The sequence below is a fragment of the Saccostrea cucullata genome, unplaced genomic scaffold (assembly GCF_032062105.1).
Source record: "Saccostrea cucullata isolate Sc308-1 unplaced genomic scaffold, CSIRO_AGI_Scuc_v1 ctg344, whole genome shotgun sequence".
Classification (NCBI taxonomy): Eukaryota; Metazoa; Mollusca; class Bivalvia; order Ostreida; family Ostreidae; genus Saccostrea; species Saccostrea cuccullata.
Genome location: NW_026933830.1, coordinates 47,419 through 59,089, shown reverse-complemented (window position 1 = coordinate 59,089; position 11,671 = coordinate 47,419). Strand labels below are relative to the sequence as shown.

The window sequence follows — 11,671 nt, the reverse complement described above, 5'->3', positions numbered from 1 at the left end:
TGTATTCTTTAATTTTTCATTTGAATCGTAAAAAAATTACTTGTTATTGTTCTTTCATTTACATTTACAAATGCACGGCTCTTTTACATATATTTTTTCTTGTAATCATAAAAGTTTGTTTTAAGGTTTCCAACTGCAAACAAAATTTTACTAGGTTGCTCAATAGCTTTCTCATTTTTTTTTAAACTTTTTTTTTTTTTTTTGCTTTTTTAATAACTAGTCTTTAGAAAAATATATCTTTTACAACAAATGTTTACAAAAAAGTTTATAAACAAAAAAATTTATTTAAACATTTAAATTTTATTTCGCTAAAGGTATAGACATTATAAAGTGTATAATTAGTAAACAACCAAATTTTGACCCTGGTCCGTGACCCCATTCTGGCCATCTTAAATCTTTGATAATCAATATATTCCAATTTGTTCGAATCCGTTGCAAAACACGTGTTCCAAATTGGGTAATGATATGATGTTAACAAACTTTTTGAATGGCCCTCGTACATACAAATTACGCGTCGGATTATTTTTTCCTTGGTCGAATGAAATGTTTTGATTTTTTTTATTGGATAAAAAATTGAATTTTAGTTATGTTAATTTGCCTAAAAAGCCTACATACTTTATATTTTTATTCTGTGACGATAATCCTACAAGGACATATTTCGCAACTGTTATTGTAAGTATCCATGACAACACTACATAAAAGAATTCAAAATTTAATGGGGAATTTGATCCACAGAACTAATGTTTTCCCAATCGATAAACAAAATTGTTTTTACTCATTTGTCACACGCTTTTACTTTCCTGTTTTAATGAATGTTCTATCTCTTTACCTTCGTTTTTTATGATTCTTGAAAAAGGCCATTCTGCGTCTTTAAAACAACGTTTTTCTTTATTATTTCAAAGACAAAGAAAACGTTTTCAAGTCACAATTTATTAACAGTAATAACAATATCACAATTAAATATATTTATCTTTGCGCACATCTAGATATTGGGAAATCTTTCTTAAATGGAAAATTTAATAAGTTTACTTTCCCGTTTAACGACAAGAGAATCTTGGTGACATGGACTCAAACATATCATTATATACGAATTTGTCGACATGAATACGACATGACAAAAACTTCATTATTTGTTATATGTGTATATCAGTCGACTGCCCATTGTGTCTCGCATTCGCTTGGCAATTGCCATACCCTGAGCAGAATCGGGGGTCTTTCATACAAATGTTTTAAATTCCATCTTTGATCAATTTGACAATATTAAACAGAACTGTTTTTTTTCTTTTAATTAAAATAGGTAGCACATGAATGTGTGGATTTGTGTAGACCTATTGTTGACAAGCTGCAATAAATTTTGATTAACTACTAATGAGAATAAAATTTCAACAATCCCCGCGTGTCAGATCTGTTCTGATGATTCTATTGAGAGGGAAAGGGAATGTTAATTAGTCTTAATTCTGGAGAAAATCTGCAATGAGACCTTGTCTTGGCACAGAACGTTACTCACTTTCAGTTTATTAATGAATCTCACAGAGATTTTCTTTTACAAGATATAAGCACCATTGTAACTCTCAGTTCAAACACACAATAAAAACTGTTTATATCATAGACTGAGCTGGCAAGAGTTTTTCAAATCGTGCTTGAGTTGATGTATATGATCAACAATTACAACACTGATCTGCTTAATTATATATATATAAAAAAGTTTTCAGAGCACTTGGAATGAAAAGCGTAAAATAAAATAAATGCATTGTCTCCACGGACAAAGAATTCAGCACAATTGTTAAAAGAAACGTACAGCAGTACTGTCTGCAGCACAAAAAAATATAAAGTGATGAAAGATTTCTGTTTATTTCAGAAATGCATGTTATCAAATTTTACTAACACTGGTTTCAGTTTTCTGGGAGGTGAGTTAGGGGCCTTGACTTCTAACAATGGTGGTTTTTCCGTCTGCGGGCGAATCTTCGGCAGGCTCAGTTGCTTTCCTGTTCTCAAATAAGGGTGCCTGTATTTCCCAATGACAGGAGAATTCTGAAGTCTGTCCGCTTTAACTTCTGATGAGTTATTTTCCTTCGTCATCACACTGTTTATATCCTCGGAAAGAGGTCTCCTGGTTGCATTATGATCACGTGACTTAATCTGATTATGGACTTCCGGTGCTTTAGGCCTAAAGAGAGGTTGCTGGTTCGTTACATTTGATTTGTGTTTTGTCAGAATCGAATGACTATCCAGCGTACGCCCTGACGGAGTCCATTTCTCACTGAACTTGTGACTCTTCTGGTTGTCATGGAACTTTACTGATTGTTTTCCGCTCACCGGAGATCTTTCAATGTTCAATTCCGAGGGCTTTTTTGATACACTGTAATTAGGCGAGTTATGGGAATACTCTCGTAATCTGTTATAAGAACACTTTTCGCGAGACTTTAAGCGACTATTTGAGTCGTCCCCAGTCAGATGATTATCCAAATCGCGAGTAATCACGCTGTTTGTTCTGTTCTCCTGATCTCTATCAACTACTTCAAACTTTGAATTAGACAATCCTGATTTCACCAATGTATCATTTTGTTTTCTTTTAGCGCCAAGGTAATTGATTTTAGGGTTGGAGAAGGTGTCTCCGCGCTTGTTTGGCGCCTTTGTTTGCTCTGTTTGAAAGTCGTGCGACCTTAATGATGAATTGTTTGCTAATGAACCCATCTTTGTTATTTTCTGTTTCGGTTCAAACAAATCCCTGCGATATTCGATATTTTGAACAGGTGGAGTGCTATCATGTTTAGGTATTGCTTTCTTAAACTTGGGATTTGCAATAGGGACGGGGAGACGACTGCGAGGGGGAAAGGGATTTGCTTTTAATGAAAAATCACTCACGGGTTTGGGGGTTTTAGGATCCGTGCTTCCCGTCTCATTTGTTGTCTTGGAAGACAAAAAGTTATCATTTTGATTTTCTTTGGTTTCAAAATCTCCTTTTGAGGGATATATATTAGAATATTTCTTTGGTGTCTGAATTGTTTTTGACTGATTTTTCAGTATGTAGCCATAAGGATACAAATCGAACACTGGGCTGTAGAAGTATTCGATTGGGTCCATATCCAGGTAATACTCCTCGTCGTCTCGGATATTACCGGTAAACTTCTCAAACTCGTACCCAGGACTGTGGTTGTAATAACTGTTTATCAGGGTCGGAGCATGTGTCGGGTTTGCTCCTTGTATATTTTTCATATTTCTTTCCAAAGTATGATATGACGTGTTATTTGAACCACTTTCATCCGTCGTGACGAATGTTCGACTTCTTCTCGATATGGGTCTAGCGGTCATTGGCCTCTGCAGGATACTGGACCTTTCTGTGGCCATAGATTCCTGATCGGTCCAATCTGCTAGGTCACGTGGTGTTATGGACGGCTGATCCGTTTTTGGTCTAGAGGTACTAAGCGCGAGGCTGTACCGTTTTGATGTCGGGCGTGACATTCCGTGCTGGTTAATCACGTGACCGCTTTGCGGTTGGCATACTTCACTTGCCATCTCTCTCGAATTAGTTCTGTGGGTCTCTTTTCTTCATGTCATACAGTCTACTTAAAAGAAAACATGAGAATAATCCAGGTTATTATCATAACAACTGACTAATTACATTCATACGCAAAAAATTAAAATGCATGCTTTCTGCATTCCTCATGCATAAATGGAATTTTACAAATTAGGATTACAAGGTTCTACCTAGCAATCGATGTCAGTGAACGCGTTAGATGGTGATTAAACTGAGCTGAGCCGATACTGACATTTAAATAGGAATTTTCATTTCGTTTATGTTTTGTCTTAATGTTACTTCCTCTTGACCTGTGAAGTGAAGGGAGTTAAACAATGATTGTTTTCTTGCTAGAATTGACAGTTGCAGCATCATCCTGCAAATCCATACAACAATGACTCCTTAATAACATTTCTGTGTTCTCCTTTATTGCACAAGTACATTAGAGAAAGGACACAATCACTGATTCACAATACAGAATTGCTTTGCATCAGTCGTCCATTAGCGTGTTAAATTTGTCTTTTGCTTTAAAGTAATGGAACAGTCGACGTGTGGGACCCCGGGATCTTTTGTTATTGAAATGTCTTACGTAACATAGCTTAAGTTTGACAACTTCATTTTCTAACACAGTATTCAAATACATTTTTGCTATTTTAGATCTTTTTTGTTGCTTTGAACCTTAACCTTCGAGGACATAAATAAAGCGTACTCGCTGAAGTAAGTTAATTAATATATCAAATTTTCTTCCGTAAATTTCTAAACATCAATGGTGTAAATATTCCCCTTACATTTCAGTCAATAAGTATAGGGGGTAAGCAAGAACACTGAACTGGACATGAAAGCTCACCTTAACCCCCTCCCCCCTTTTCTGACATACTTTTGGATAATTGAAAAACAATAGCCTTTCCTCTTGCTTAATGGACATTAAAATCATAAACTCTGGATAGGATTTTTATAACATTTGCTTCAATTTTTTAATTATAATTGTTTCTTGCTTTGGAACACTGATTGTTGCGCCAATGGGAATACGATCAGGACAAACCTGATGCTTGCATTCTTTGACTTTCTACAGTTTATAGCATTTCATAAACTTATATTGCTGGTTCTGATCAAAGTTATTTCAGTTTGACATTTACATGATATTGTTTGTGTTACTAGCATTTTACTCAAATATCCTAAACAATATACATGTTCACACTAAATTGTGGACGTTTTTCCCGTTATTTCCAAATCATGACAAGAAGCACCGGCGGGTGTGACCGGTCCGCAGGGGATGCTTTTCCTCCATGGCACCTGATCACACCTTTGATGTTTAAGAGGTCAGTGTTCGCTCTGTTCCTAGGGCTCGTTTTACAAAAGAACTTCCGACTAAGACCACAAACTCGAGATGATTGAAAAAGGAGATGGGTGAACTTAGCGTTCAGAAAGCCCATTAGCTTCAGACATATAAAAATCATATTCAAATTGTGAATTTTGTATTTAGAATTAAGTTCTAATAATTGATTTTTATGAAATCATGATAAACAAAAATTTTTGAGGAAAAATTTTCGTTAAAATTTATTCCAAAAACCTATGCAAGTTTGGTTCAATTTTGAAACGTGAGGAATTCGACCGACGGGTTGTTATCCATCACGTTAGAGGAAAAGAGAGAAAAAAAAAAGAAATAGAAAAAAAAGAAAGAGAAAAAAAATTATTCTTTTTAAAAAAAAAAAATAATGTGGTATCCATTGGGTTCGAACCATGGCAATAAAAATCCTGAATTGCATTCTCTATTGAGACTAGCACGCTAACCACTACGCTACACAAGTTCTGTAAAGTATAAGTCACATTATCCAACGATGGGGTGTACGATGAGAAACCGATGCGTTTTTTGATGAAAATGGCGTGGTTGCCGGCCGGGCACCACTAGTGATCGGACGGTGACTGAGTTTTTTTGCGAATCGGTGGGGTCATCGGTAGGAAATAATTCGTTGTTAAAATTCAGCGATGTCTCCAACGATGCCTCACATCGCTCCTCATCGGCAACCCATCATTAACACATCTTTCAAGGATAGGCCGATGTTTGGCCGAGCGTCGTCCAAGATCTGTTGAATCTGAGGTCATCGGGGAGTTTAGTGGTGTTCAACAGATAACGACCGATCATCGGTCGATGTTCGACCAAACATTGGCCCGTAGTCGAACCGATGTACAAACAATGTTCACCAATGTATAAGCGATGTAATATACATCGGCCGATTATCCTGGAACATCGTTTTATGATTAGCAATGCATCGCTAGGCCTTTGTAAGTCCGGCCAGCAACCACGCCATTTTTCTCATAAAACGCATTGGATGTCCATCGTATACCCCATCGCTGAATAATGTGACTGATACTTTAAGGACTATTGGCCGATGTGGACCGATGTTGAGGCATCGTTAACACCACGGATTACTACCGATTACCACCGGTCTACGGCTACCGGCCTGGAAATGTGACCTAGGCATTAGTTTGTGGCATTTAAATCATGTTTGTGATATGACCATTAACTTAAGGCACTTCAAATATTTCTCGAAAAGATACGAAATTTATGTCATAAAATTATATTTTTAAGGTATAGTGGGCCTTTGCTCCATAGTTTTGGAAACCAAAATATGTATGTATGCATACAAACTGTAAAGATTAACTTTCAAAAAAATGGAGAGAAGACCCACTCATATCGAAAAATAGTGTTATAGTGTGAAAAAATGACTCGTTTTGTCCTCTTTCGTGTGTGTATAATATTTCATAGCCAAATAACTTCAATCTTCATGAGATTTGTGCAAGTTGTAGAAATTTTACATAAAGTATACTTAAACGTTAGATGAAAAATCAAGGAAAATTTTGATATAATTGAGATTTAATTTTTCACCTTCATGTTTGTTGCACTATGGGCTTATCTCTCGTCATGTTCACCCATCTCCAAATTTGCAAAATTAATAATTCTCTGAGAAATTGTTTGTGTAAAAATATCTTACCACATTCCTTTTAAAAGGTTTAAAAAATTTTTGATATAATGTTAATCATTAAGTTATATGAACAATTAACTTTGGTCTTAGGTCGCAAGTCCTTTTGTGAAGCGGGCCCCTGATTTGTAATGATTGAATGAACTTTTGTTTGAACATTGTTCGTTATCTTTATATTTTATTGTATAAATCCTAGGCATTATTATTGTTTCCCCATCCTAGCTAAAAGTGGAAGGGGAGTCATGAGTTGGACGAATATGTATACGTACTATACGGAAGTTTCATTTTGTGAATTTTGCATTTACTTTAAAACAAAATAATAACATGCGCGGATCTAGAGGGGGTTGTTTGGGATGGGGTAGTTATAGTTCCGGAGACTGGAATCTGCAGAGTTATTTAATGTTCATATACTAAACCAGAAAAAAGTGATCTAACCCCCCCCCCCTCCCCCGAAAACGCGGACCCCTCCACGAAACCGCGGATCTACGTGAAATTGGTTTGAAAATTTCTAAGTATGAAGCTTTAAAAGTAATCCCCCCAAATACTTTTGTACTTCTAAGAAGTGATTTTACCTTCTTTTTTTCTTGCTTGTCAAGAAATTTCTGGGCTGGATTTTTTTTTGGAGTAGGGTGGACCCCCTGAAAAAAATTCCCGAATCCGCGCCTGAATAATACTGCTGTTCTAGAAAAGATTTTCAAAGATTTTCTAAAGAATCTTTATTTTCTACTTTCATTTGCAAAGGAAAGAAGTTTCAGTATTTTCCTACAGACGGAGAAGCAGCATACCGCTCTGTCACATCCAAAGATGTTTTAGTTAATAAAATTTATTAATAACAACAGGGCGGTTCCCTAGATCATAAATTTATTTGGGAAAACAAGAAAATTGATTTCCCAATTGATCTTGTTATAATTTAGCACCTTATCAGTAATTTTTAATTATCCTCACTATCTTTGCTGATGATGGCGTTTATGCTTCATCTCCAATCAAGAATGTAACAAATGGATGAAATACCTCGGCTCTAGATAGCTGGTATGTAATAAGATATTTGGTTATTAGAAAAACATTTGTAGCCAGCTTTTAAAAAAAAAGTCCGCTACAATTTACCATATAAATGACAGTAATTAATTAATTTTTGGGAACGCATCAATACCCTTCGGCAATATATTATCATATCTTTCACAAATCGATGTAAATTGTCCAATAATCGAATAAAAATTTCGGAATAATTGTTTAGCAATGTTTCTGCAGTACCGACATGATTTATGGCCGGCTGTCGGGTATGTAGCCCTTATCTATGTCGGAATATTTTATCCGCCTTTAGGCGTTAATCGGTCAACATCCTCATAATGCTGTCAATGAGATGAGCACCTAATATACTAATATTAGTCCCAGAAAAAAATTAGAAGAGAGGGGGTGAACTGTTTTAATGAATTCCATATAACGGCAAGCACAACTCGGAAAGGGTGGGAATGATTACAAGAAACATTGCGCTCGTGACCGGTCGAGATGCTTACGCCTCCATGGCACCTAATCCCATCTCAGAGGTTTTTAAGAGATAAATATGCACTTGGAAAGTCCGTACCTGTTCCACTGCAACGTGTTGATTGACTGGAGCGGATATAAGGGGGGAGGGAGTCCGGAATTAGCAGTTTTTAAATGTTTAAATGTATATTGTAATCCAAGTAAAACTGACCTAGGAACCCCCTTAAAAACGCAGACCCCACCTAGAAAACGCAGATTTATGTGAAATTGGTAGGGAAAGTCATAAGTATGAAGTTTTATAAGTGAACGGGACTACCCCAATTTTCGTAAAGGAGTCAGTACTTGTGTTACAGTCATGCTAACAGTTTGACTGCTTGATGCCAAGGATTGTAGCTTTGTATTTATTATTCTTTAAAATAGTTTTAGACCCGCTTTCCTGCCCAATGAGTGCAGGGTACATGAATGTCAATTTATTTCTGCTATAAAGTTCGGTGAAATTCATACAGGTATTTAGTACTTGTTTGAATTTCACCTAACTTAGCACCATTAAAAAGTACTTATTCTGGAAAAATAAAGAAATTTATACGGACAACGCATATGTAACAAGTATATCTCATTTTAGCCTCACCCTAAGTTGAGCTCGACACCTTTTTATTTACATTTCAATTTACCTGAAAATCACTATGTGTAGAGAATTAACCCTTCTGACTGACTACTTAGCGCAGTAAAACGCTGTCGTGTGATGGTAATGAGAAAGCAAATATTTAAGTACTAGTAATAAAAAAATGTTTGTAGAAACGTTTTAAATTTTAATATTCTGTTCGCTTAAACCCGGGCTTAAAATCGATCGCATCAACTTCAACAATATCGCTCTACACACTGAAAGTACTGATGCCAAAAACAATACAAAAAAATCAAAGCTTCCCTCCCACCTCTCTTCACCTTCAATACTCAGCTTTTCTGTTTAAACTCGCTTTTATATTTAAAATTTACTTATTTTATCGACCATAATCTCCTTCAAGAACCTAACAGTTTTAGTTTAATATCTACGTTTATCCTTGTATGTCTCCTCACATAGGCGTGTGAACAGAAAATTAACCCTCCCCAACCCCCTTCTTTCTCCTCGATCAACAATATCTCTTTTGCGAAAAAAAAAAATTCATTATAAGATAATAATTTAAAAGTTTTAAAAGAGTCCTTGAACTGATTTCATCCTAATATGTACATTAAAGTATTCTGAAACGCATGTTTTAAAGCGATTGCAATGAATTATTTTTGTACAAATTTTCGAATTTTAAATTTTTTTTGTAAATAAATGCAGCACGATTTACTGAAAATGCCAAGGCTAAAATTTTTGTACAGAACATTTTTCTGCTTAACAGAAATCTCTTACCAGATTTGAAATTTTCCATTCACTTTATCTGATCCTTTATTTTCAAATAAAATTCTTCTTTACACAATTTTTAAGAATATTGTTTCTTCCTCCCTCCCCCTCTCTCTCTCCATATACACTAAATTCATGCATATGATAAGCTAATATTGAGATGTATTATTTGCAATAAAGTCATGACACATTAATGTATTTATTAATGTAATATAGAAGAATTTAAGAATATTGGTATGCATTTTTTTTTTTTAATTTTTCAAAGATTTTATTAGACACATTTTTTCTATATGTATGATATTAGCTTCTTGTATCATATGTTTAATTGCTTATAAAATCTTTTTTTGATTGAAATAAACAAATTATTTCTTTGCAAATAAGAAATTTATTCAAAAGAGTTGTTCATATGTTTTAAGAAAAATATGTTATTGGTGTTAATTATTATTTATTTCATAAATTTATATTTAACTTATTTATTTTATATATCAAACCCCAAATGTTAAATAAACCAAGAAAATTAGAGGTCTTTTACAAATTTCCTATATGATTTTATTTATATATCACGATATATTATATGTTTTTTATATATGTTCTATTTTATGTTTTTTGAATAATCAGAATATCGCCATTTGAATAGAATTAAAAATTGGCTAATTGGAGAATAACTCACTATTTTTACTGGATTATTACAATATTTTGACTGAATCATCAAACCAAATTTAAATGTCATTAATTTTAAAGCAAAAGCAAAATACTCAGAATGAGTTGACATCCTCATATTTTGGGAACATTTTTCTTGAATTTTTTCCTAGAATTTCTTCAAATAAAATAGGCCTAATATCAACGAATTGTTCCTGAAATGTTTGTGGAAAGAAAAACATGCCAATCTGCATGCCTTTATGTCTTACCTTTTATAAACGAGATTAAATTCGTTAAAATTAAATCCATCACAAAGTTTTATGCACCTGAAATCTAAACACAACTCCGGGAGACCAGCGTGTATCTAGTCTATAGTTTATAGTATACAATGGACTGATCAGGCCACACTGATCTATTACACAATCAGTGGTCCCAGATGACAAAATCAGCAAACATATAAATTGTGTTTCACCAGACAAGAAGGTGTTTTAATCCTTTTATCTCCCACTTTCACCTTTAATCCAATATTGGCATTAAGTGTATGGTTAATCCGTTGCGTCTCGCCAGTGGGGGATTAGTTTATGAGTGTGCTTATGTTTTCTTTAAACATGTGGTTTAATTTCTAATTTACGGCCATTCTGAATCTCTTTAACGCTTTTATTCGTCCATTATTCTCTACTCCGAAGGAGCAACGCTGCACGTCAGTTAGATTTAAATTCCAACAATGCACACTTCAATATTTCTATAGATTAACTCAATAAGTAAAACTGATTATTAAATATGAATCCATCTCAATAAGTAAATATTATCAAGATGAAATATTGATTGAAAAGATAGATATCCAATTTTTGTGTAGATGTGACTTACCTTATTAGCAGGGTAATTTCACATCCGCAATATTCAACGCTGTCATCTGAAATGATGGAAAAAATATTTAATTGCACAATAAGCCTTCAGATCAATATTCAAAGAACGACATAGAAGTGATGGTACCGCGAACAGATACACTGTAATCAATACGGACCCGCCACAAAGATCTGTCAAAACTTACCCGTATGTGTTTTCTATTTTTTAAATACGATACATGAATCCCATATAGTATTCAGATGTCCAAAGTAATCTATCCCCTCACTGTCTGTATATCATTGATGTGACCGCAGTCGTCTGAACTTATGTTGAAATTTGGTCCAGATGTCTTTTACAGATCCGATACTCTGTATTAATCAGACAGTTTTAATTCTCATCTTTGTTGTATTTAGCAGATGTCAAATCTGAAGTAGAATTCTGAATTTAAAGATTCATTCAAACACAAAAAGTGAAATTAGTCTGAAAATTAAACAAAGACAGAATATGACACGATGGAATTTTTGCAATGAAACATTTGTTTCGTTTTCCTGTCAAATATATATTAAACCTTTTCGTAAATATTTGTTCAGTATTTTAACAGGTAATTATACTCTGTATTCATGTTTTTAGATCTGCAAGGAGATGAGTGTTTGCCTAATGCAGTGTGCACGTGCGTGCTATTGTTAATCCTTTAATCGGATCTATTGATGGTTACGTCACAATCAAATGACAAACTTAAAAGTAATTCCACATGCCTACGGTGCAGTCCGATAAGTCGTCGTTAGAGAGAGAGAGAGAGAGAGAGAGAGAGAGAGAGAGAGA

General features: G+C 34.5%; 1 protein-coding gene across 2 annotated transcripts; it reads right to left on the bottom strand.

Moving 5' to 3' along the window:
* Positions 1 to 976: 976 nt before the first annotated feature.
* Positions 977 to 11,134, bottom strand: LOC134239430 (uncharacterized). Of its 2 annotated transcripts, none has more exons than XM_062721615.1 (3): positions 11,055 to 11,134; positions 10,871 to 10,916; positions 977 to 3,566 (listed from the first exon to the last, which is right to left on the bottom strand). In XM_062721615.1, the coding sequence occupies exon 3, from the start codon at positions 3,514 to 3,516 to the stop codon at positions 1,855 to 1,857; it is 1,662 nt and encodes a 553-aa protein (XP_062577599.1). In that variant the 5' UTR covers positions 3,517 to 3,566; positions 10,871 to 10,916; positions 11,055 to 11,134; the 3' UTR covers positions 977 to 1,854. The 2 variants fall into 2 exon arrangements, with proteins under 2 accessions (XP_062577599.1, XP_062577598.1); XM_062721614.1 differs by having other exon boundaries at positions 977 to 3,563.
* Between the last annotated feature and the right edge of the window lie 537 nt (positions 11,135 to 11,671).

Coding starts and splice junctions, on each gene's coding strand:
- LOC134239430 (XM_062721615.1), bottom strand. CDS start 3,516: ATGGCAAGTGAAGTATGCCAACCGCAAAGCGGTCACGTGATTAACCAG.